The sequence below is a fragment of the Pinus tabuliformis genome, chromosome J (assembly GCF_031772625.1).
Source record: "Pinus tabuliformis cultivar Carrire ecotype Pingquan chromosome J, CPIR1, whole genome shotgun sequence".
In the NCBI taxonomy this organism is placed as follows: domain Eukaryota; kingdom Viridiplantae; phylum Streptophyta; class Pinopsida; order Pinales; family Pinaceae; genus Pinus; species Pinus tabuliformis.
Genome location: NC_142295.1, coordinates 489,162,171 through 489,190,066, shown reverse-complemented (window position 1 = coordinate 489,190,066; position 27,896 = coordinate 489,162,171). Strand labels below are relative to the sequence as shown.

The following is a 27,896-nucleotide window of genomic DNA, read 5'->3' as shown; positions in this document are numbered from 1 at the left end:
TGGAGTTTCATGTAGGAACGTCAAAAGAATCAGAAATGTTGTAGGAGGATCAACACATAGAATTTTCATATAAGGAAAGCATGTGCAAAATTGATTGGCTTGTGAGGCATTCGAGATAAATTGGTTAAGTTTGACTTAATATTTTGGACCGGTTTTGATTGAGCCAATAATATTACTTGTAATTTACCTAAACATGGTAATGCCCATGGTAAATAGGGTCAGATTAGGTTTACATACGTGTCTATAAATATGTGGAATCCAAGAGGATTTGGGTTGGCTAATTTTTGGGTTATGATTGTAGGAGAAATGTTCTAAGCATGATTTTTGTTGTAATGTTGTAATGGTGTTTTGGATAAGCTCGCAAGCCTAGCTAGGGTAAAGGAGTAATGTTGTAATATTTCACTCAATTGAGCTAAGAAATATCATGGTATGTTCCTTGATGTGCCTCAACACAGTTGTATTGAACAATAGAAACATGATACCAATTCCCATCGCATTCAGGAGCTTCGTATACCTATTTTTCATCTCTAGCAACAAATGGTTCTTTACGAGTAACAAACAATTAAGGGGTGGAAGGGAATACATCCACTAGTACAAAATGGCTAATTAGTTACTAAAAAAATGACTAAAATTTGCATATAAATGATCATTTTTCAATCGGTGACCAATAGTAGCTAATTCACAATATCCTATAATGCGACCAAATTTTAGTTGTTCTTAGCTTTGGCATTAATTGGATCTCTCAATTTTATCATCTAGTAGTATATTTAGTCATTAATTTGGTCATTAAATGAATGACCAAATATACAACAAAATATATTACTATATGATCACCTTAGAAAACCAATCAATGACCAAAGAAATATGACTAAAATGTTGGTTGTGTTATAAAATACTGTAAATTAGCTACTAATAGTCATATATATGCAAATTTTAGTCATCGTTTGCAACCAATTAATGACCAAAGAAATATGACTAATTTTTTGTTGTGTTATAAGATATTGTAAATTAACTACTAATAGTCATATATATACAAAATTTAGTCATCACTTGAAACTAGTTAGTGACCAAAGAAATATTACTAAATTTTGGTTGTATTATAAGATACTGCAAATTAGCGACTAATAGTTGTATATATGCAAAATTTAGTCATCATTTGTAATCACAAATTTATCATTTGCATTAGTCATTTATCTTTTCTTGGTAGTTTCATATTCATTACACAAACAACTAATTTAATAGTTTATATTGATTTCATTTACTTTCATTACTAATCATTATAAACGACTAATTTAGTCGTATATTCATTTTAATTATATTTATCATTAATCAGTATAAACTAATAATTTAGTAATTTTAGATTGATTTTATGTCTTCATTATTAATCAACATAAATCAATTAATATGATTGCGACTAAATTAAAAAAATGTCATACACTCTCATACAAAGTTACATATGTTAATTACAATACTAAACAATATCAAGTGCAACTATAAATAATTCCAACCAAAAAAATTATATTATATGAAATGTCAAGTATTACAATATGAGTTTCCAACTTAATATTGGTTGGAATATAATTTACACATGAAATATTGTTTCATCACTTCAAAACATTATCATTGTATTGCCAAAGCATTGCACGTGAATTCACGAACTCTGAATAGTTGACCATCAGTATCTATGTGTGTGTCTTATGCGAGATATCGGCTCTAAGGGTATCACTAGCCCAATTCTCTTCTCTCTCTCTTTTTGCATTTGTCACTCGAGCATTGTATTTGTTCTCTTCTTTCTTCAATTCCTGCTTCTTACCATCAATTCTGAGTTCCTTTTCTAAAAACAAAATAAGATACAATATAGAGTATAAGACATGAAAGACGATGAACACTATAATGTAAAGTAAAGTAAACTATAAAAGATTTATACGACATATACCTCAACATCAGCAATGTTAAAGCCATATTTCCCCATAAAAGCAATAAAATCAAACAAGTTTTCTTCAGTTGGGTGATAATGGTCACTATGTGACCAGATGACCTATATAAACATAACAAATAAAACGTCATCATAGAAAAGGACACCCTAGTAACTTAGTATTCAACCTTCAGGGAAATTTTGGGCACAATCATGTCAACTAAGTTACATGCTAAAAGATCAAGTTGTAGACACCTTGTGAAAACAAATAGTCTGAGGTGTGATGTCTAATCCTTGTCATTTTATTCGCAACAACATTTCATTATTTAACACATGAACTTGGTCAAGTATATAAACAAATGTGCTCAAATAACAACATGAATTAAACTTTTCTAATAGTCATGAAAATATTTTAACACTAAACAACTAAAATGATTTCAATCAATTAAGTGTAATACTAATTTCATATTCAAGCTTTGGTTGTTGTTTAAATGGACATGATACCAAATATTTTCAATTTCCTAGTTAAAAGGAAACAAAAGCAAAAGAAACATTCAAAATTTAATCAAACAATAAAGAGAGGATATCATGGAATGGACATTAATTATAAAAAAAATTATTTGCCTATTCACCAATGTCTTGTCTCGCATTCCTAAAATATTTTCTTGCCCAAAATAACCATGAGGTGAAATAATCACAACATTAAAAACCATAGGAAACCCCACTAGAAACTCGAACAAGTTTTTTTTAGTTGGGAAATAATGGCCACCATGTGGCTAGATGACCTGTATAAAGAAATAAAATAAAATGTCACCATAGAAAAGAACACCTTAGGAATTTAGTATTCAACCTTCAAAAGAAAGCTTAGGTATAATTATGAAAACTAAGTTACATGTTCTAAGGGCCAAGTGGTGAATTAGCATACTATATTTCTAACTCTCCATTTTTTATTGCACCAAACCGACTAATATCTAATCCAAAAAGCTAATAATTTTCATTATTGTGGATCAAGAAAGTTTCTACAAGAAACTTCTTAAAAATAACCTTCTCCATTCTCCACTCAAGATGAAAATTCAATGCCCGATAAAGATGAAGATCCCTTTTCTCGCTACTCTCACGAATCATGTATATCTGCATATACAAAACAACAGCGTAAGAGGAAATTGTGCAGAAAAAATATCTATAAAATTGAAATAGATGACAATGATGACATAATGAGAAAAGTGAATGAAAATTAAGAAAATTGATTTATTTGCATAAGGAAAATGTTAGGCAGAAATCAAAACAAATCTCAAGGTTTACAGAAGAAAAATGCCACCCTTCTTACCATTTTGTTAATACTAGTGCTCCTAAGCATCATCAAGTTGTTGTTACTAAAAGGTGTTGCTATTTTAAAGTGTACCCCGAAGAGGATGATAAAGGGAGAAATGCACATGATTTCAAACTAACAAATTTAAAACAAGCAAACAAATAATGTTGATCTTTCCAAGTTCCTGAAACATTGTTTCAATATTAACAACATTTTTTTACGAAGTAAAGATGCATTAACCAAAATCCCAAGGAATGCATTTGTTCTTTCACTGCATCACAATTTTTTGCTATAAAAGCTTATCAATTAATCCTAATGTTGCTCAAAAATTTCATAAAATCATTTAGTAAACAAATTGTCTCATTTATATTTGACAACATGAAGTTTGAAAAGTGCAAATTGATTTTGAGTTAGAGTTGGTAAGATTCAAAGCATGAACATAATTCGGTTTTGTTACACACTCGTGTTCTCATCATGGATTATGAGTTTCAAACCAACCACTTTGAGCACTCTATATTGCAATCACCATGACCTAGGACTTTTCCATGATCACAATGGGGAGGGTGAATGGTAAAACCCCATTAGCTGACCTATACATACCCTAAGGAGAGTACATGTCCCACCCATTTAGGTATTGGCTCATTGAGCGTGTAAATATCAATAAAATCGAAGAGAAAATGTAGACAAAGGTTGTAAGAAATGCATGTATTAATAATAATCTTATACTTAAAGTGAGATCATAATTGTATAGAAGTTACCTAGATTTGAAGAAGTCAACTTTTAGTTCTAATTAAAAAAGAACCCCAATGAAACATCCTTCACTTCCAAACATATGTTTATGAAATCACATTAATAATATATATATTTCCTCACCTACCTATCATAATGAAAATCATAAGGATAAGAAAGATGAAACTCTTCATCTAAAGTAATGCCTAAATGTTGCTAGGTGGCTCTTGATTAATGTTGTTTTCCACACCAATGTCCCCTCACATTGTGATAGTATTCTTTGTCTCAATGAAGAGGTACATAACATCTCCCATTACATCAACACCATATGAATCATTTTTATGTTGAATAAGCTAACTACCATCTTAAGTAATTCAATTGAAAAATTTAAATCCTAAGCTAACTATCTAGAAACCATATAACAACTTGTAGTTTTAGTATTCTACCAAAACTGGCCAAACAGACAAATAGAAAAGCATCCAAACATGGTCCACCATTATGACCCAATCCATTAAGCTTCAAGAAATATAAAGAATAAATAGTTGGAAAATTTTCACAAAGCATCAAAGTTTGATCCTACATACTATATTAGGACGTGCTTCCATTTATTGAAGGTCTTATGTGAAAATGGAAAACTCAAAAAATAAGATGGCAGTTATAATAGCACCTAAGATACAATTTTCATATCCTTTATAAGTTTGGAAAAATGAATGCATGGGAACAACGAGACAAATGTCAAACAACTTAAATGGAAAAGCATAGAAACATGGTCTACCACTGTCCCGATCCGTCAAACTCCAAGAAATATAAAGAATAAATAATCGGTTCATTTTCACAAAACCTCAAATTTTGATCCTACATATTGTATTGAGGTGTGCTTCCATTTACTGGAGGTCTTAAATGAATATGGAAAACTCAGAAAATAAGATGGCAGGTTTAGTAGAACCCAAGATACAATTTCATATCCCTTTTACTATAGTTTATAACTTTGAAAAAATGAATGAATGGAAAATAAAGGGGTAAGGAAGATGTGAGGTAAATTAGTAACTAAAGCAATTTTCATGGTGAACCCAAGGAGAAAATCAAGGGAGGAAAGTAAAATGATGTCAACTTTCAAATGATAACAGGGAAAAAGGGGCAAATCTCTAAATTTTGAATAAATTAATACAATGCATACAAAATCCTACAACTTGTGAACAACTTGGGCTATTTTGTATGGTGTTTCAAGGATAGGGGTGACAGGGTTGGCTAGAAGTTAACCCCAAATTTCAATGGGACAGCCAAAAATAATTTTAAAAAATAAAATTTTAAAGTAATATAAATTTTAAGAACAAAGATTCTAGAACATAGTGATGTAATATAAGTCAATAAAAGTAACCGCCATATATAATAGATCTAATGTAACTCAATAAAAGTAACAAGTCTTGGATAATATATCTTAAATATCTTATCCACATAGATATTATAAATCTCCCAAAAGAAAGAGTTGATATAGGATACACAAACCTACCAAACATGGAGTGAAAATTGTGAAGGAAATTAGCCCTCATTACGAAAACATACTACATAGTATTTATGAATGCAATGCTTAGATAACCTTTGTCCATGTTTGAATGCAGAACAACTTGGTGAATACTTTTATTTGAAAATTGGAACCAAATGGGCACTAGTTTCGATAGTGGCTATTCAAATGTCCTCAAAACCATCCCAACGGATCTCCCAAAACTCCATGTTTTTGGAAAGAACCATCTAGAGGATCTCGGATAAGTCCCAAAAACCATCATAAGTCGTATCCCAAACATCCCATTTTCTAGAAAGAAACATTTAGAGAGGATCACACATCCTAAGAGATGTCTTGTTCAAAATAGGGACTTTCCCCTTGCAATCCCCAAGGAGGAGAAAATCCAGAGGATGCATCTCAGAAGTAGAAACAAGTCCCCCCCATGCAACATCATCCTCAATGCATAATCCAAATGATACACTATAAAGTGATCTAAGAGAGTGACACACTAGCATATGAACTCATGACCAAGTGTAGAAATTGAACTATATATCCATAAGCAGAATGTATGTAAGGAAATTAAGAAATCATTACCCGCATGCATGGAAGATAACGTTTATCATATCTAATTAAATTTTAATACTATCATCCCTACAATTGGAGGGCTTAAATTAAGGAAACAATGGAAAATAAAACTTATAATTAGATATGTCTATTATACTTACAACAAAATGCATGTAGATTGTGGATTACAAATTTATAATCATGATTACATAAGAACTACTTACAAGTTTTAGGGGACCCATACTCATGGGCTTCGACGCAGTAATGAAATGTTTTGAAATGCCCACTAATGGCTTTGAGAGCATCCAAAACATTCAAGTTGCTCCATTCTTAGATCCACACCACTCTTTTGGGTGCTTCTTACACAGAACCAACATTAGGGATAGTTTGGACACTACTTACTTGCATATCCCTACATGTGACACCACTATTGGGCACTTAAATGCTTCCTACAATTGTTGTCACTGAACCCTGCAAGTAAATTTATTAATTTCCTGCTGATAATCACAAAAGTAGGCCAATGGGATTAAAGAAGAGTGCAATCAATATGACTACAAAGTAGGAGTGCAAGTGCATATCCTAGAAAAAATGCTAAAAGTAACATATAGAGGAAGAAATTAGTGGTAATTTAGTTGCAACACGTATATAAGAGACCGTGGTATAATACAATATACTCAATGGCTTGATAAAAAGGAATGAGTGAGCGATATGGTAAGGTCTTGCAATGGAGCTAGATATGTGAGGGGCTCCTGATTCTAATGACTAATGGCAAGGAAGGTGAATTGAGTACAGGGGCACTGCCAATGTCCCCTGGGGCCAACAGTGGATCTAATCGTATGATCCGGGGGGGTGTATGAGCAAGTGATACTCCTAGCATATGTGGTCAAAAGGAAGAAACTGTGAATAGGTATTTGGCCACTCCTATGGGATTGGGATGTAGCTAGACATGTTAGGAACACCTTGCTCTGGAACTATATGGAGTTGGTCCCTCTAGTACTCTAAGAACCTACGAAATTGATGCATGGTTCAACATCATTAAACTAGTCTCAATGGTATTTGTTGATCTCCCCAAAGAGAAGGCTGAGAAGAGACCCAATATCTCACCCTTTTAAGTATCTCCCTTTTCTGCAAAGGACCACCATCTTTGTCTAAGGACGCTGCAAGTAGTACAATAGTTTTAGAACTTGACTATGAAAAAAAATTACCTTTTAAATTATCCAAAATCAAGAATACTTTCAAAGATAAATGTTCAACATAGGAGATGAGTATTCTAGTGTGCATGTGTCTACTTATGGTCGGGTAGCTATAACAATTGGCAAAAAAGTACAAAAATGCCATATTTGTATCCCTCATATTATAAATATAGGGACCCATTTCCAATATGTTGTGGGGATTGTGGTGATTTCTTGGATAGTTTGGCCTGTTTATGCAACTAATGATTATATAAGTTAGATGCCATTTCAAAACTACATACTGCAATTTCTTCCTACTATTGAGTGGATTATGAATGGAGATTTCAATATGGTGGAATGGGATAAAGATAAAATTGGCACACAACCAAACACTAAGGTCCTTCAATATTTATTAGCTTAATATCATGGAATGCGAGGGATTCTTCTAGAGAAGGAAGGCAATATTTGATATGGGGTGCCACCCATTCTATTATGCTAGAAATTCTTCTACTATGCAGGAGTTCAAGACAATTGAGTTAGACCTCTCCCTAGATCAAAAGTTAAGATGGATGTATAGTCCCTAATGAAGCAACACATATTCAAGGTCAAATTGTAGGTTTATCCCTAGATCAAAAGTTATGATGGATGTACACTCCCTAATGGCGCAACACACATTCAATGTCAAATTAGGGAAATCCTCATGTTTATAGAGCTAAATTATTAATCTGCCCTTTATTGGATCTACACTTGGGCCAAAACTTACACAGGATTTAGTTTAAAGAACAATGCAGTGCCTTGACAATTTTGCTCTAGCAACAAGTATTGTTGTGGGTTATGATATTCACTAAAAAGGCGACATAACTGTCCCTATATCTCGTAGTATATAAGACAACAAAAACAAAATGTTTCATCTCAATATCTTTATATGAAAATTACAAAATCATATTCTCTTGAGGAATCTATTGTTTAGCCTCCATCAAAGCCTATGTAACCCCACTCAAAACTAGCCCAAATATATCTTAGACTACATGCATCTAGTGTCAAAACAAGGGGATCAAACAAAGAGGACATGTGTCTAAGAAATGCATAGAAGGTCATCTTAGGCTTCAATCCTCCTAGTGGTTCAAACCAAGAGACCTAGATATATTACTTATATATGTTATCTATGATGAACGTGTTCATAACATGTTTATTCAACAAAATATGTCCAAAAATATCCAAAGTATACTTGAAAGCAGGGAAGCAATCCATCAGCAAAATGACCATAGCAAGACATGAGAACTTTGAAAACAAAAAACTATGATGCTGCCCAATAGGTGTAGTCAAGGTCATAGCTGCAAAGGAGGTCATAAGAAATATGAAAGTTCCTCTCAATTATCAAGTCTAGAACTCTATATATTAGGATCTATAGATGGTGATAAGGATGTGCTCTTTTTCACCTTATAACATGTGATATTGATCTAACAGACATATATGTAGTCTATATCACCCACTAACATTAGTGGCACATCAGAACTCACAATATTCTAAAACCTTCCAATCTCAGTTCTCAACTATCCATACTCCCTTACTTGTACATATTGGTACGAAAAAAAAACTGTCCCTAACCATGCAGAATACATCCAAATCACATTCAACCTTGCCTATGGTTTTTCCTTTACATTCATTTCCACATTCTTATGATTGCTCCAATTTGATGTGTTAAATCTTAATCTACTACACTTGGAAAGGACTCGAGGCATTAATTTCTTTTTGAAACATAGAAGCTTCCATGATCTTCAATGGAAACATAATGCTTAGTAGTACAATTAATTTTCACTATTCAAACATATTTTCTTTAAACTAAAAAGAAAAAACATATAAAACATAGTAGAAATCCTTAAGCACCAAGCATATTATTAATTATTTCTACCTAGATATGGGCAGGTTGAATATTTGAATCATCACTCATTCACAATTCCAACTTTCCCTGTGCATAGTTCTACCCATTCCCAGGGACCAAGGGACAATCATTAGGATTTTGTGTGGTGCATGATGTTTGCCAGCAATGATGCGAAGTCCTAAAAATCAGAGTTGCTTTGCATTTTAATTTATGGCATCCATTAGCTCATCAACATTGTTGGGGATCTCCTCCTTACACCATCATTATGGGATGTGTGAAGAACTGTATGTGAGACTAGGATTACATGGTGATTCTATAATTGTTCTATTCAAAGCAAGGTTCAAGCCTTCAAACCAAGGGGGGTGGTTCCTGCAACCCTGTGCATATAGGAGTCCAAAATAGACTAGCAACAGTCCCAAAACAATGCATGATAATAACATATCCTTAGGCCATGACCATGCCATGAAAGTCGTGAACGCACATGATTTACTACTGGAATACCTTATGGGGACACACAATAAATAGAGGATGTAATAGACTACATTGCACAACAGGCATGGGAAGACCCCAAGATAGGCACAAACCAAAACATTATGTGTCGAAATTGAAAAATTATGGCCACAGGAATGAAGAAATTATGAGTATGAAAATCAAGGTAGTGACCTATAGTCTGTAAGACAAAATTTGGAGTTTAGAGATAAAGATCCCATAAATTTTTATTTTTTGGTATGGAATAAAATTAAAATTCTTTGGAATTTTCCAGCATAAAAAATTTTAGGTGATAGAACTGTTTGGAGGTCGATGTATTTATATCTCCATTTGAAGTATATTTTTACTATATCGGAGCCTGGTATTTATTTCTTTCATGGAAAAAATGACAACGCTCTTGAAGTTTATGTTGAAGCCCGATCAAAAATTTAATGGGCATAATTTCACCAAATGGAAACAACGGGTGATCCTTGTTTTCCCATTCATGTGTCCACTGAGAAAGGCGACATAGAAGATGGTATGGGAACAAGACGCTATTGATCAATTTCAAATACAATCAAACCAAGTAGCCATTGAACAAGATGGATATGACTACAATAACAAATATAGTGATACTGATAAAAATATCAGTGATAGACAATAATTCCACAATAGTAGGATGGGGAATTTGCATGAATAATATTAAGGTGTCGACGGGAAATGCATGGATTTCCAGATAAAGGTAGATAAAGTAAGATGATTTTACTAATGTCCAACAAAGACCACAAAAGTAGGTCAATGGGACTAGAATGGTAAATCCAATATAAGTGCAAATCCAGAGTGTGAAAGAAACTCCTAGAATGCTATTGAAAGTAGGAAAATATAAATAAACAAGTGTCTAGATAGAAGTTAAATGTCTGCCTGAGAAAAGATATAAAATAAGGTGCGAGTGCAAGAGAGACACTAGAAACTAGTAAGTCTCGGTTTTGAACAGAAAAGTTGATGCCCAGGCCTGCTAGAGCTAAAACTCATTGTCAATGACGAATGAGGGGGTAAAAGCCCCTAATAGAGGATCCTAATTAGAGACATTCACCAATGCACTTGCTAATTATATGCTTTGGGGAGAGTCTAGGTGATTCGAATTGGATCCTTAAACACTCTTAAAGTTTCTTGAACTCTGTAAAAATCATACCAAAGTTTCAAAGTGCTATGGATGTCGAGCTTATCAGAAATAACCTCTGAACAATGGAAACTTTTGGTCAGCATGGAGGAACGAGGACCCTCGGTCAAAGCGCGCAGACCGTTGGTCCATGGTAACCACGTGCTGGCGCAAATTGGCAAACAGGAAGTCAGATCTAAAAACACAGACAGTTTTTGAATTGCATATCACAGGGTGTCCCCCTCAATGAAGGAATGCCTCGAGCGCTTGGTCATGAGGAAAAGCATAAAACCGTACGGAAATCGTTGATTCCGTCAGAAGGTGGGCCTTGCACTAAAACTGGTAAGATATCGGAAGGACCTCAAGCGGTAAGCAAGTTTGACCGAGTCCAGCCCGATGCCATACAATAGTTGACTCACGTTTGATGAATGAGAGAGAAAACCACTCACATCGCATGGGTAAAGAGCATGCTACTTACTCGCCCGATATGGACAGAGACCATAGGATCTGGAGGCCCCAGATCAACAGCGGAGAAGCAATCCGATGGATGACCAGATTCAATAGGGAAATAGGCTGAGGTGGATAAGATTTGAGATCCGGAAGGACCAATGAGTTGGCAGAGGAAACAGTTTCACGGGAAATCTTGGAGCAACGGAAATAACGACTGTTCAAAGAGAACTGACAATCAGTTCGTGAGGAAACAGGTGTCCACCTCTTTGTGAAGCGTTACAGTGGTGATGACGTAGAGCAGGGGAATTCTAGCGGACAGAGGCAGGAGATCCAGACAGCCGGGAATCAGAAACAAATAGTCAGGGAGCAAATTGGCCTTAAGGCACGAACAAGCAGAGAGAGAAAAGAAGGAGGAGAAGCAGGAAAAGAGAGCAAAGAAAGAAAGAAAAGAAAAATTGCAGAGAACAGATAAGCCGAGCTGAACTGTAGAGCAAAGGCAGCATCGAGCAAACAGAGACAGAGAGAGTTTGAGAGTCTGTGAACTCCAGAGAAGGCTTGAGAGGTTCAAGCAACTCTTTTATGTATACCTGTCACGTATTGAGTACCAATTGGACTCATACCATTGAGACCAATTGAGGTCGAGATTCGGTAAGGGGAGTGTGTGTACTCTAGAGACTTGGGGGATCTAAGTATAGTCCTACTGATCATTATCTGTTGAAGGAGGCTCAAATTGAGCTCACTATTGTAAAACTATGATTTATAAGACACAATAGAAAGGCCACCACTGAAGGCTGGACCAGGAGACGTAACCTAGGAGGATTGGGTGAACTCCCTATTAAGCTTGTTGTGTTTTATGTGTTTGCTTACTGTGTTCTCTTACTATTTCAGTGTTTGTGTATTTTTCAATCTTATCGATCTGTTGCATAAAATAACATAGGCACACCCCACCACATAAGTCTGTAATACCTTCATTAATTAATTGAGATCATTCACGAGTGATTTTAGATCACTAGGAATGAGACCCCTTAGCTATATCATCCTAGGGGAGAACAATAGCAAGGAAGCATAATGCTCCTAACATCTAGGGTAGTGGGGAAGAGGCTCTAAATGAAGCTTGGCTGCCTAAACGACACTGAGAAATAAAGATGGTTTTTTCCTTAAAATCATGTCTTTTTCAATGCAAATGAAGGAAGGAGAGTTAATTTCACAACATTTCATGAAATTGAAATACGTTAGGAATCAAATTTTGGATGTAAGAAGATAAGTACATGAAGAAGGAAAGCTTGTAATTTATATGGTCTCCCTCCATCATTTGCAAAATTTGTGAAAACTCTAAACATAACTTTCAAATCCACTAATGCAATTTTTGAGAAGCTGTCAAGCCAGTTTCTAGTATTAGCTACTAGGGTTTCTTGTAGCATTGATGATCAGTCATGGAAACAATGAAACAACTGTTCAAGGACTCCATATCGATGTATTTCGTCTTGCATCCAATGTACATTCATACAGTGCTCCTGATCACTCTTCTTGATTGATTAACATTAGTAGCAGTTTTTGGCCCTTGTCCAGCTTTCAGGAGGGATGTATCTCATTATGTATTCCTTCTCTCCAAAGCTTCTTCTTACTGCTCTAACCCTAACCCAAGGTGTTACAATCCCAATTCACAAGATATATAAGACTACAAGTGATTTTTATGAGACTTATGGCAACCTTACTTGGCTAATATAAAATATGAAACTTGGTTTGAATATTAAGTTCTGGCAGCATAATAATTCTAGGCAGTCATGCATCTATATGGTCAACATTAAGAAACATTGACTAAACTACAAGTAGACCATGTCTTAACTTCACATCACATGGAAAATTCTCCAACTCAGCACAAAATACTAAGCATGCCCAAAATTCATCCATGTATCTTGACAACTTATTCCTCCAAATTTTTCACTTAACTAAATTTTCCTATGTGATTCATGAACTTACAGTTCAAATAATAAGAGTGAATTACAGTCCAATTCTACTCGTAGAAAATGACACCAATCTAAATAGATTGAACACATCAATTAAGAAACTTTTCATTCATTGGATAGGAAGAGAACATTCTGACCTTTTATCTAAGTCTAAACTAATTTTCAGTGGCTAGAGATGCAATAATCAACTACCACATGTACCTATAGTTATGCTAGGATGTTGACCCTTGATTCCCTTCCAATTTTTATCAGTCCAACACCAATACCTATCCAACACAATGACTAACTCAGCTTTGTGTGCACTCAGGGACTGATTTTAATGTGTTTTTGTGTGTTGTTACCTCGGTGAACTTGTTCTTGTCATTCAGCTTCGTAGAAAATAATAGCAACAACCCTAACCATTGACTGAGAGGATGGAAGTATGGGTACAACTAGCAAGTGCACCTTCTATGTTGGGCAAAGAAACCCTATAATGTGTTTTCACCTATGTAAAACTTCAGAAATTAAGCACTCGTAGATTATATGGATTGGGGAGAGTCTAGGGATGAGACAACTTAGCTATATCATCTTATAGGGAGCACAATAGCAAGGAATCCCAATGATCCTAACATCGAGGGTAGCGCCGAAGAGGCTCTAAATCAAGCTTGGCTTCCTGAATGACATTGAGAAATAGAGATGATTTTTTCCTTAAAAGCATGTCTTTTTCAATGTGAATGAAGGAAGGAGATTCAATTTCATAACATTTCATGAAGTTGAAAGACATTAAGGATCAAATATTGGTTGTAAGAAGACGAGTACATGGAGAAGGAAAGGTTGTAATTTAGATGGTCTCCCTCCATCATTTGAAAACTTTTTAAAAACTCTGAACATAACTTTCAAATCCACTAATTCAATTTTTGAGAAGTTGTCAAGTCAGTTGCTAGTATCAACTACTAGGGTGTCTGGTGGCATTGATGATCGGTCATGGAAACAATTGAGCATTTCTTCAAGGACTCCATATCAATGTATTTAGTCTAATGTACATTCATATAGTGCTCCTAATCACTCTTCTTAATTGATTGACATTAATAGAAGTTTTTGGCTCTTTTCTAGCTTTGAGGAGGGATGTATCTCATTATGTATTCCTTATCTCCAAAGCCTCTTCTTATTGCTCTAACCCTAAACCAAGGTGTTATAGTCCCAATTCACAACATATATAAGACTATAAGTGAGTTTTATAAGACTTATGGCAAGCATACTTGGCTGATATAAAATATGGTATAAGATATGAAACCTGGTTTGAATATTAAGTTCTCGCAGCATAATAATTCTAGGCAGTCATGCATCTATATGGTCAACATTAAGCAACATTGACTAAACTACAATTAGACCATGTCTTAACTTCACATCACATGGCAAAAGCTCCAGCTCACCTTCAATGACATAGTTTGCAAGGGTGGCCTTGATCTATGAATACTAAGCATGCCTAGAGTTAACCGCGTGCTAGTGCAAATTGGCAAACAGGAAGTGAGATCCAAAAAGCGGAGGCAGTTTCTGATACGTGATTAGAGCTAAGTGCTAATCACGTATTGCAGGGCATCCCCCTTGGTGAAGGAAAGCCTTGAGCACTTGGTCATGAGGAAAAGCATAAAACCGTACGGAAATCGTTGACTCTGTCAGAAGGCGGCCCTGCACTAAAACTCGCAGGATATCGGAAGGACCTCAAACGATAAGTGGGTTCAACCGAATCCCACCTGATGCCATACAATGGGTGACATGCATCCAACGAATGATAGAGAAAACCGCTCACATCGTGCGGGTAAAGAGCATGCTACTTACTCTCCCGATATGGACCGAGACCATAGGATCTAGAGGCCCCATATCAACGACGGAGATGCAATCTGATGGATGATCAGATTCAACAGGGAAATAGGCTGAGGTGGATAAGATTTGAGATCTGGCATGACCAATGAGTTGGCAGAGGAAACATTTTCGCACGCAATCTTGGAGCAACGGAAATAACGATCGTTCAAAGAGAACTGACACTCAATTCATGAGGAAACAGGTGGCCACCTCTCTGTGAAGCGTTACAATGATGATGACGCAGAGCAAGAGAATTCCATTGGACAGAGGCAAGAGATCTAGAGAGCTAGGAAGTAGAAATTAATAGTTACGGAGCAGATTGGCTTTAAGCCACGAACAGGAAGAGAGAGAAAAGGAGGAGAAGAAGGAAAAGAGAACAAAGAAAGGAAGAAAAGCAAAATTGTAGAGAACAGAGAAGCCAAGCTGAGCTGCAGAGCTCATAACATTGAGACCAATTGAGGTCAAGATTCAGTAAGGGGATTCTGTGTACTCTAGAGACTTGGGGGATCTAAGTACAGTTCTACTCATCATTATGTGTTGAGTGAGTCTCAAATTGAGCTCAATGCTATAAAACTTTGCTTTATAAGACACAATAGAAAGGCCACCACTGAAGGTTGGACTAGGAGACGTAACACAGGAGGATTGGGTGAACTCCTTATTAAGCTTGTTGTGTTTTATGTGTTTGCTTACTGTGTTCTCTTACTGTTTCAGTGTCTGTGTATTTCACAATCTTATCGATCCGTTGCATAAAATAACATAGGCACACCCGAGCACATAAGTTTGTAATACCTTCATTAATTAACTGAGATCATTCAAGAGTGATTTCAGATCCCTAGGAATGAGACCCCTTGGCTATATCATCCTAGGAGGAGAACAATAGCAAGGAAGCCCAATGGTCCTAACATCTAGGGTAGTGGGGAAGAGGCTCTAAATGAAGCTTGGCTTCCTGAACGACACTCAGAAATAAAGATGGTTTTTTCCTTAAAATCATGTCTTTTTCAATGCAAATGAAGGAAGGAGAGTCAATTTCATAAAATTTCATGAAGTTGAAATGCAGTAGGGATCAAATTTTGGATGTAAGAAGATAATTACATGAATAAGGAAAGGTTGTAATTTAGATGGTCTCCCTCCATCATTTGCAAACTTTGTGAAAATTCTGAACATAACTTTCAAACCACTAATGCAATTTTTGTGAAGCTGTGAAGTGAGTTGCTAGTATCACTAGTAGGGTGTCTTGTTGCATTGATGATTGGTCATGAAAACAATTGAGCATCTGTTCAAGGACTCCATATCAATGTATTTCGTCCAATGTACATTCATACATCACTCTTCTTAATTGATTTACATTAATAACAGTTTTTGGCTCTTGTCCAGCTTTGAGGAGGGATGTATCTCATTATGTATTCCTTCTCTCCAAAGCCTCTTCTTATTGCTCTAACCGTAACCCAAGGTGTTTAGTCCCAATTCGCAACATATATAAGAGTATAAGTGACTTTTCTAAGACTTATGACAACCATACTTGGCTTATATAAAATATGGTATAAAATATGAAACCTGGTCTGAATATTAAGTTGTGATAGCATAATAATTCTAGGGAGTCATGCATCTATATGGTGAGCATTAAGCAACATTGACTAAACTAAAATTAGACCATGTCTTAACTTCACATCACATGGAAAATGCTCCAACTCACCTTCAATGACATAGTTTGCAAGGGTGGCCTTGATCTATGAATACTAAGCATACCTAGAATTCAAATAATATGAATGAATTATAGTCTAAGGCTACTAGTAGGAAATGGCACCAATATAAATAGATTGAACACATGAAATAAGAAAATTTTCATTCATTGGATAGCAAGAGAGCATTCTGACCTCCTATCTGAGTGTGAACTAATTTTCGGTTGTTGAAGATGCAATAATCAACTTCCACATGTACCTAGAGTTATGCTAGAATGTTGACCCTTGATTCCCTTCCAATTTTTATCAATCCAACACCAATACCTATCGAGCACAATGACTAACTTAGTTCTGTGTGCATTCAAGCGCTAGTTTTAATGTGTTTTTATGTGTCGCAGTGAACTTGTCCTTCTCATTCCACTTCATAGAAAATATTAGAAACAACCCCAACCATTGACTTAGAGGATGGAAGTATGGGTATAGCTAGCAAGTGCACCTTCTATACTGGGCAAAACAACCCTATAATGTTCTTTCACCTATGTAAAACTTCAACAAGTAAGCACTAGTAGATTATATGCTTTGGGGAGAGTCTAGGGATGAGACCCCTAATGCTCCTAACATCCAGGGTAGTGGGGAAGAGGCTGTAAATGAAGCTTGGTTGCCTGAACGACATTGAGAAATAGAGATGATTTTTTCCTTAAAAGGATGTCTTTTTCAATGCAAATGCAGGAAGGAGAGTCAATTTCATAACATTTCATGAAGTTTAAAGACATTAGGGATCAAATATTGGTTGTACGAAGACAAGTACATGAAGAAGGAAAGGTTGTAATTTAAATGGTCTCCCTCCATAATTTGCAAAGTTTTTAAAGACTTTGAACATAACTTTCAAATCCACTAATGCAATTTGTCAGATGTTGTCAAGTCAGTTGCTAGTATCAGCTACTAGGTTTTCTTGTGGCACTGATGAGTCATGGAAACAATTGAACATCTGTTCAAGGACTTCATATCAATGTATTTCATCCAATTTACATTCATACAGTGCTCTTGATCACTCTTTTTGATTGATTGACATTAATAGCAGTTTTTGGCTCTTGTCTAGCTTTCAGGAGGGATGTATCTCATTATGTATTCCTTCTCTCCAAAGCCTCTTCTTACTTCTCTAACCCTAACCCAAGGTGTTACAGTCCCAATTCACAATATATATAAGACTATAAGTGACTTTTCTAAGACGTATGACAACCATACTTGGTTGATATAAAATATGGCATAAAATATGAAACCTCGTCTGAATATTAAGTTCTGGTAGCATAATAATTCTAGGGAGTCATGCATCTATATGGTTAATATTAAGCAACATTGACTCAACTACAAGCAAACCATGTCTTAACTTTACATCCCACAGCAAATTCTCTAGCTCACCTTCAATGACATAGTTTGCAAGGGTGGCCTTGATCTACGAATACTAGCATGCCTAGTAGTCATCCATGTATATTGACAAATTATTCCTCCAAATTTGTCACTTAACTAAATTTGTCTATGTGAGTCATGAACTTACAGTTCAAATAATAAGATTGAATTACAGTCTAATGCTACTGGCAGTAAATGACACCAATCTAAATAGATTGAACACATCAAATAAGAAAATTTTCATTCATTGGATAACAAGAGAGAATTATGACCTTTTATCTAAGTTTGAACTAATTTTCAGTGGCTAAAAATGCAATAATAAACGTCCACACGTACCTAGAGTTATGCTAGGATGTTGAACCTTGATTCCCTTCCAATTTATCAGTCCAACACCAATACCCATTCAACACAATGACTAACTCAACTCTATGTGTACTCAAGGACTGATTTTAATGTGTTTTTGTGTGTCGTGACCTGAGTGAACTTGTCCTTGTCATTCAACTTCGTAGAAAATAATAGCAACAACCCCAAACATTGATTGAGAGGATGGAAGTATGGGTACATCTAGCTAGTGCACCTTCTATACTGGGCAAAAAATCCCTATAATTTAGTTTCACCTATGTAAAACTTCAGCAAGTAAGAGAAGTGAGTTGCTCTCCACAATATCCTCTAACCTATTCATAGAAATACTTTGTACACAAATAATCAGCCTCAACACGGGTGTTAAGTGGATAACTTGGGTGTGTAAATGTATGCAGAAGTCACCACTAGCTAACCAGTAAGGGCTCTTCAGTTACACCTCGCAGCAAATGCGTCATGTTTGTGCCATGGGTTTTCTATGTGACAGCCTAATATAATATGTAATTTATGTGTAATCTATTTTATACCATTAGCCTTTAAGCACCGAGATTATATGTTTTCATGAGGGTCAGTGCCTAACTTATCGTATCTAAGTTGACAAGACACTCCTAATGGTCATCCACTAGTCCACCTCTTTAATTAACTCCAATGCCAAGACACAAGTATTGTGAGTTTGTACCCTTACATAGATGGGTATATTGCAATCAATAAAATACCCAACAATCAATACATAGTAGAACCCTTGCAGAGAGAGGTATTCCATAATCAATATAACAATCAACAATGTGTAATATAGATTGGGCATTGGGTACCCTCTCATGATGCAAAAATTAGAAGTTGAAATGCCCTATAGTTAAACCAATGTATGAAAGAGGGCACATAGCTTTCCTTTGTTAATAGGGATGTGTCCAAGTACTATTCTCACCTTGAGGCTCTTGAATTTTAGGTCAACATTAAGGGAGTAGTATGTAGTCATTCTTGAGTTCACTTCTTTAACCCTAGCTAAAAACATGGCAATGTAATCCTATAGCCTTTTTTAGATGTATAGGGAAAACCAAGACTTTAAGATACTTAATATTGTATGACTTGGGGTGGACAATGGGACCAAGCTCACTACTCTCCTCCCAATCATTGACAAACTGCTATTAATGTCGTTGTCACCCCCTAGCATGTGGAGCCCATCCCATTGACTAGACCTCGAGATGTACTTGGGATTCCATAGGTTCCTTCCATACCTCCACCCTTCTACATTAAGGATGTTGAGTTTACATGCATATTATGGGATTCCAAAGGAGGTCTTACTCCACCAAGGAGTCATGAGGGCTCTATAGGAGATCTTCCTCCACCCAGCTGTCTTGAGGGATTCCAGAGGAGGTCTTCCTCCAACAAGCAATCATGAAGGATACCACAGGAGATCTTACTCCACCCAGCTGTCATGAGGGATTCCAAAGGAGGTCTTCCTCTATCTAGCAATCATGAGGGATTCTAGAGGAGATCTTCCTCCACCCAGTTGTGACACAATTGAGCCTCTCGCTTGATAGCTTCATCTAAATAAATACCATCAAGGTTTCATCATCATTCCCATTTTCGAAAACATACAATCATGATATTCCATAAAATTCCATCTCTCTGAGATCATCCCTAATGCCCCACATCTCGTTATTGAGCCATGGCTTCTACCACCTTGTTCTAGATATTCTTCTAAGAAATTCTATGTTGGAACACTACTACAAAAAGGAAGCATATGTGTTAGAGTGGATTTTGATCATAATGTCTAGGAAATTAAAGTTTTGTTTTAGTTATCTCTATGCACAATCTAGTTTTTTTAGTTATCACTTAACTCAAGGGCAGATGTGAGATATATTTATCAAAATATAAATTTGAATATTAATACAAATGTGTTTAAAATTTTATTTTAAGAAAAATTTTCAAATTTTGGGATGGGAATTCATGCAATACATTCTTTTGCAAAAAATGTTTAGAACCAAATGTCATATGTCTTTCTTTCTTTTTTTAAGAGGAAAAAAGCATAACTTATTTATATAAATAAATAAAATTTCATTTTGTAAATACACAAACAAAGTGTGTATTCATGCAATATCTACCCATATCCATGTATTGGACACAAAAAGAAACCAGCTCTCCCATAAAAAAACATACATCTATACATCATTTGACCCAAGGGGTCCACACAAAAAAAATACAAAACTGAGTAGAGTTTACAGATTATGAGAATTATAATTTAAAATCAAAATATATTTCTGAAATTACTATAGCATCATTATCAACAAATCAACATCAACCTATAGAATATGAAGATAAAAAACACAGATGAAAAAGAGCCTATAATTATGCTTGTTTAGGTTGTCCATGAAAGGACTATGAAATAACCTATAGTGTTCATCATTTAAGACCTCCTCAATGTACCAAAGGCCCCATTCCAACTAAATTACTTTCTTTAAAAGATTTTCTACATCACCTTTTCACTCCCTCTTCCTCTAAATATGAGTGCACAAAAAATAAACATAAAAAACCTTTATCCTTTATAAATTATGAAATTTTTGATTAAGTTGCAAGCAGTAACATTGTTGAATATCATTGACCCAATTTATAACTAGCAAGGAATCACTTAACACTTAAAGTTTATGGCAATCCTTATCACAAGCAAAATCCATTAATGAGTGATGAGATAATAGTTCTTCCAAATATTTTGAACCCCTTCCAAGTCTCATATTGACTTTAAAATAGTGTTTATATGATAAATATATAATAGAGCAACCACTACATGAGAAATTTCCCTCTTGCTCAACCCTATAAAAGAACCCCATGGAAAAGATTTGTTAGTTTCCTATAGAATCTTGATCCTATTCTAGGAAGAGATAGAAGGTTGTTGAAAATGAGAAAGAATGGGAAAACTTCAATAGCCACTCAATCTAGGGAGTGCTAGTTATGAAAAATTTCCCCTTGATAGATAAACAGGCCAATAGATAAGAAAAGGACAAAATGATGGTTAGATCCATCCCACAAGCATTTAAAACAGATACTTATAGATCTTTCTAAAACTCCCTTAGGAATGCAAGTGACTAAAATCCAAAACACAAGAATAGCATCTAGGAATGATTTCATCAAAACTAGTCTCTTTGCCCTTGACTACCACCTTAGCCTCCAACTAGTTAGTCTTTTTTCCCAAAGTTCAAATGACTCAAGATATATATATAACATCATCTTAATCTTCAAAATTATGTTCATAGTCATTGCTGATATATATAGCATCATCTTGATCTTCATAATTATGTTCATCATCAGTAGTTTCTTCTTCCTCATCACAATCATGATTATCATCATCCCATGGAATTCCGCATTCATATCAAAATTCATGACCGCACCTAAAAATAAACAAAATTTAATATTAGAACCTAAAAACCTATATAAAAAATAAAAATACATAAGCACTTTCTTATTACATTATGATTAAATTCTTATAAAAAAAAATCTCAAATCATAAAATTTCTCACAATCATATTTACTGAGTTTGGAATTACACCAGGGATGTGGGCATTTAGGCACAACGCCATAATCGACCATCTTGGACTCAACGTATCGACCCATACAACGAAGACAATATCTATGATGGCAAAACATATTTTTGTGCATCCCATTCACATTCACATCCTCAAAGCACATATTGCATTTCTCCTTCATGTCAGTGCCTCCAATTATTGTCACCTCCACTTATTAATCAGCAGGTCTCAAATTTATCTCAGCGCCTGAATTATCACTAACATCACCACCGGTTATTCTACTGGTTTCGGGCTGGTCACTACCCACTGCTCGGAATGTTATATCCATGTCGAGATTCTGCAATGCTGGTTGACGACCTCTGTGAAGGAAATTGAATTTACAAGTCGAAATCGAAATCAAATATATATTTATAGCAGAGCATAGGTATATCACGCCCGCCGGCTGACTTAGAAGCTGCTTACGTTCATCATATGTCCACCAACTTACCACGTTCTCCATGTTAATATGGTATTTTGGGGCCTTTCACACGCAGAGTGGCAATGATGTTGTTATTTTCTCTTATCCTCATTTTTATCCGGAAATTTTATTGTTTTTCTTCCGAATTATTATTGTTTTTTTCTTCTCTCAACCGTTGTTTTTTATTTATTTTTAAACTTAACTTACTAGTTTTCAACACACATTTCATTGATTTTCTTTTATTTATTCTTAAACTTAATGTACTGGTTTTGAACACAGGTTTCATTGATTTTCTTCAAGTTCGATAATATTACTTGGTTATTTATGATTATAAATTCCATCTACTTGACGAATTAATAAATTTTCCATAAATTTAGAATATTTTTAACCATATATATATATATATATATATATATATATCACTCAAGTCACACTTATGCTTATTGAAAATTTCTATAAAGACTTGAGCATTCCACATTGATCATTGCATAATTTTAAGGCACATCATTAAAAAAGTTTGGGAGAAGAAGGAAGAAGTCTTTTGTTGCTTTGTTGATTTCAGAAAAGGTTCCTAGGGATAAACTTTGGCAAAAAATGGAGCACTAGGCATTTCTGAAAGTTTTAGAAGGATATCGGGGTCAAGCAAGGTTGCCCATTGTCTCCTACCCTTTTTGGTTTATATATCGACAAGCTTGAGTGGTTAAATTCGCAAGGGAGTGATGGTATCTATTTGTGCAAGTTTGTTATAAGGCTTCTTTTGTGTGCATATGACTTTATTTTGATTGCTAAATCAGCTCTTGGTTTGCAAGAGCACTTACTATCCCTTGAGGATTTGTAGAAGTGTGGGGATGCAAGTCAAGATCAGCGAAACGAAAGTAGTGGCCTTATGTAAGAAAAGAAAAGATAAACAACATAAGTTCTACTTTGAAGGCAACATTGTGGAAGAAGTTGCGGATTACAAATACCTCCGAATTGACTTCAACAAAAATCTAAGCTCGAATGGTTGTAGAAAGAAAAGAACTTTGTGGGGTTGGAAAACATTTTATGCTTTTCAAAATAAGTGTAGAGAGGGAGAGTTATGGGACTGGAAGACCAGTCAAACTCTTTTTGGGCTTCTAGTGATTCTGGTGATTCTCTATGGTTGTGAACTGTGGGCTAGCATTACCTCCGACATGCACTGGAGACAAATTGAGAAAATTCAGAAGTGTTTGATTAGAAACAAATTTAAGATTAAAATTGTAGTTCTTTATGATATATTTTTAAGTGAGACAAGGAATGCTCCTATTGAAGCAATTACTACGGTGTGAGTCATAAGGTATTTAAAAAAAATTGAGCAAATGGAAGAGGGTAGATGACCTAAGGTTGTCTTGAATGATAGATTGTGCAAGAGAAAAAAAACTTGGATGCAACAAAATAACAAAATGGTTTAGTAAATGGAGTATTTGCTTGAACGCGTGTCCCATAAACATCAAAGAGATAAAATCTTTTGTTATGGAAAAGTTCCACAAATGTGCTTGGGATAAGGAGCCAGGAAGAAAGAAAAATTACTATATTGAAGTGTTTAATCCCTCTCATAATCATCAACCAAAAGCATAGATAGAGGCTAGTATCTCTTGGAGAGCCAAAATTCTTATTGCTGAGTTAATGAATAATTCACATCAACTTCGTTGTGAAACAAGGCACTGGAAAAGGCAAAGGATGTGTGGGAGGAAAGGGTATGCATTTTTTGTTCTTCTGGAAAAGTGGAAAGAGAAAAACATTTCATTTTAGAATGTGAGGCCTTCAAAGACAACATGAAAAGTTATGCAGATACAGTGGCAACTAGCTCTTGGGATAATCTATTTAACGATGGGTTTGTCGAGAAGCTGGGAGCATATATTGTGAAGCTTCACAGAAAAAGGGCCGAATACATCAAGTAGATGAAGAAGCAATCTGTCCCATAGGCTATCTTTAGCCTCGTGGACATTAAAATAATTTATTTCTTCTTTCAATATTCTATATAAACAAGCTCTTATATTTTATGGTGCATCTTACCAATACAAATGACTTGAAAAGGTTGGTGAGTGTGTGAGGGCCTAAACAATATCTCTCGCGTCTTTTTTCCTCAATATGCTAACCATGATATGGATCCCCACTATTCCATTTCTACACGGTGAGGGGATCTCTTGTACATTACTTGGTTAAGGTCATTTTTGTTTTCAATATCATGATCCAAAATGTGCTTAAGGTCTCACGGATGCTAAAGAGAATTGAGTGTCCTCCAAACATTTAAAAAACCCCAATTAGCTAAAAGAATTGCTGCTTTGTTTCCATATTTTCTCACATGGGAAAGAATGATATCTTCAAATGAGGGAAGATGTTAGGAAACCAACTCGCAAAAAAATAGAAAAGATGGATCAATGCCTTAGAAATAAGCCTCTTTGAAGGGGCAACCTCCTTTACATTACACAAATCAACAATTCTTGGATGATACAAATGACAAGACATCCTTTCTATATATAGGAGTCTAAGGGTTCATAATGTAATCAGAGCTGATATAACAATAATAATGTAAGGCCACAACAATAACAATAGTGGGTTTCTATGGGGCATAATAATAAAAATATGGGGACTACATGGGCACAACAATATATTAAGGGGGTTGTACTAATAACAATAAGGGGTTACACTAGTAGTATAGGGACCATGCCCCTCTCCTTCAAAAAATGTTGTCCTCAATGCTTGAGTAATTCTGGATGATTTTGTATAAAATTATCATCCTCCCATGTGGAATCTTCAGTAGGTAATTTCTTTCACTTGATGAGATACTCTGAAATTGATCGATTTTGTCGCTGTCGATTTCTTGTTTCTGTGGTTGCTTCAGGTCCTAATATGATTTTTCTTTCCTCATCAAATTCTGACAATATTATTTGAAGTGGGATCTTCTGCAACTTTTGAATGAGTAGCCACACTTCTTCATCATTCTTCCATTCATCCCTTACTTCATTTATCCAATCTGGTTGTATAATATAAATAACACAAAACAATGCTTCCACATCCTCATCCTTTCTTGAGAGTGCATCTACAACAACATTTTTCTTCCATTTTTTGTAGATGATTTCAAAGTCATAACCCAAAATCTTTGTGACCCATTTTTGTTGCTCTTCAGAGGATAATATTTTCTCTAAAAAGAATTTAAGACTATCATGATCCGTTTTTACCTTGAAGTGTCTTCCCATTAGGTAGGGTCGCCATTTCTTAAGTGGATGTAGTATTGCCAACATTTCCTTCTCATAAATAGATTTGTGTAAATACTTTCATTTGATTGGACGACTTTTGAAAGCAATGGGTCTTTCATCTTGAATTAAAAGAGCACCAATTCCATTTCCTAAAGCATCAAATTCCACAATAAAGGTTCATGTGAATTCTGGTGTAGCTAAGACCGGTGCTTGGCACCTTTCTTCCTTGAGATGTTTGAAGGCCTTTGTTGCTTATGGAGTCCATGAAAATGCATCTTTTTCCAATAATGTTGTTAGAGGTGTTGTTATTCCCCCATAATCCTTAACAAACTTGCGATAACACCCTGTCAAACTGAGAAATCCTCGTTGATGCTTTATGGATGTGGGGATTTTCCATTCCTTAATGGCTTTAATTTTGTTAGGGTCTACCTTAACACCTTCATGAGATACAATATGACCCAAATATTCCACCTCTTGTACTCCAAAGTAACATTTGGAGCTTTTTGCATATAATTGTTTCTCCTCCAATAGTTTCAACACCCTGTCAACATGTTGAACATGATCCTTCAAAGACTTGCTATAGATTATTATATCATCAAAAAATACTAACACAAATCTTCCAAGGAAGGGTTTGAAAACAGAATTCATCAAACCTTGAAATGTATAAGGTGAATTGGTAAGGCCAAAAGGCATGACCAAAAATGAATAATGACCCTCATGAGTTCTAAATGTTTTTTCAGAATGTTTTCAGTCTTCATTCTCATTTGATGATATCCTCAACGAAGGTCCAACTTGGTGAAGTAAATTGATCCATGCAATTCATCCAATAATTCATCAATGTTAAGAATGGGAAATTTATCTTTAATAGTGAGCTTGTTGAGCTCCCTATAATGTGGAAACATGCACCATGATCCATCCTTCTTGTGCACCAATACTACTAGAGCAGAGAAAGAGCTTTGACTAGGTTGAATTATACCAGCCTCTAGCATTTCTGCAACCATACGTTCAATTTCACTCTTTTGTGCATAGGGATATCTGTACGACTTGATGTTTGGAGGAACACTTCCCGGAATCAAATGAATAGCATGATCACGGTAACTGTTGGAGGCCTTTGGGAGTTTCAAATACCTTTGAATGATTGTCCAAGACTTTTTGGATATCTAGAGAAATAGATGATTTCGATGTGGGAACCTCTAACGAACATGATTTTTTAATTACGCCTCGCTATTCCTCCTTTAGAAGCTTTGTCATACTGTTAGAGCTTATTATCTTTCCCAGTTTCCCTGCAATACCCCTTAATTCAACTTCCTTTCCTTCCACACAAAATTTCATGAAAAGTTCTTGAAAATTAAAAGCTATTGTACCCAAAGATTGTAGCCATTGGACTCCTAGTACAACATCAGCACCACCCATTAGAATGGAAAGCATTGGGCTATTTAATACATATTCCCCCATGGATAACTTGATGTTATGGCACTTTCCAGAGAAATTTATGGTTCCTCCACTTGCAACCATCACTTGACACTTTGGTGCTGGGTATAGGAAGCTGTTAAATTCCTTGGCTATCTTACAATTAATAAAATTATGGGTACTCCCTGAATCAATCAACACTATTACCTTTTTCTTCTTGATATGTCCTTCTATCTTGATAGTTTGAGGACTGGTGATCCTAGACAATGCATTACAAGATATGGTTGGATTCATTTCTTATTTCTTGATGTGATCTTTCACTTCTTGAACCTTTTTCTTCTTGATATGTCCTTCTATCTGGAGAGTTTGAGAAGTGGTAATTCTTGCAAATGCTTTACAAGATATGGTCGGATTCATTTCTTCTTTCTCTAGGGTTGGTTCTTGGTGTATATCCTCTTCTTTTGATGTTTCTTGATCCTTTTATTCCTCCTCTTCACAATCTATGTAAAATAATTTCTTCTTGGCACACTTATGACTTTTAGTCTATATGCTATCACAAATGTAACAAAGCCCTCTTTCTCTTTTTTCTTCAAATTGTTGTGGTGTAAAACTTGTAGGTTGTGGGAGGCTAGGAGCAAAAACACTTCCATATTTATAGTTGTGAGTGGTGGGCTTCCTTGTTTCCATAATTTTTCTTTTAATTTTTCTAGCCAACTTGAATGCCTTCTCCAATGAATCAGGTTCCCAAAGATGAACCTCATGTTGAAGGTTATCCTTTAAAGTCCCTATGAAGACATCAATCCTTTGTTTTTCTGAAATATCATTTACCCTTATATTCAATTTTTGAAAGTCATCAATGTGCTCTGCCATTGAACCCTTTTTTTTT

The 27,896-nt window shown here is 35.3% G+C and overlaps 1 protein-coding gene across 5 annotated transcripts in view; it reads right to left on the bottom strand.

Moving 5' to 3' along the window:
* Positions 1–27,896, bottom strand: part of LOC149227923 (uncharacterized) — a 45,761-nt gene that overhangs the window by 6,424 nt on the left and 11,441 nt on the right. Inside the window, exons 10-12 of one of the 5 annotated variants that reach the window (XR_016247827.1) lie at positions 2,960–3,046; positions 1,937–2,038; positions 1,558–1,834 (exon numbers count right to left, since the gene is read on the bottom strand). The exons of 1 other annotated variant lie outside the window; for it this stretch is intronic. Coding sequence is in view for 2 of the 4 variants with exons in the window: in XM_089377989.1 (XP_089234115.1) it covers positions 21,772–21,790 (19 nt within the window). In the remaining 2 variants the exon portion in view is untranslated. 3 more of the 5 variants (XR_016247828.1, XM_089377990.1, XM_089377989.1) reach the window with 3 other exon arrangements.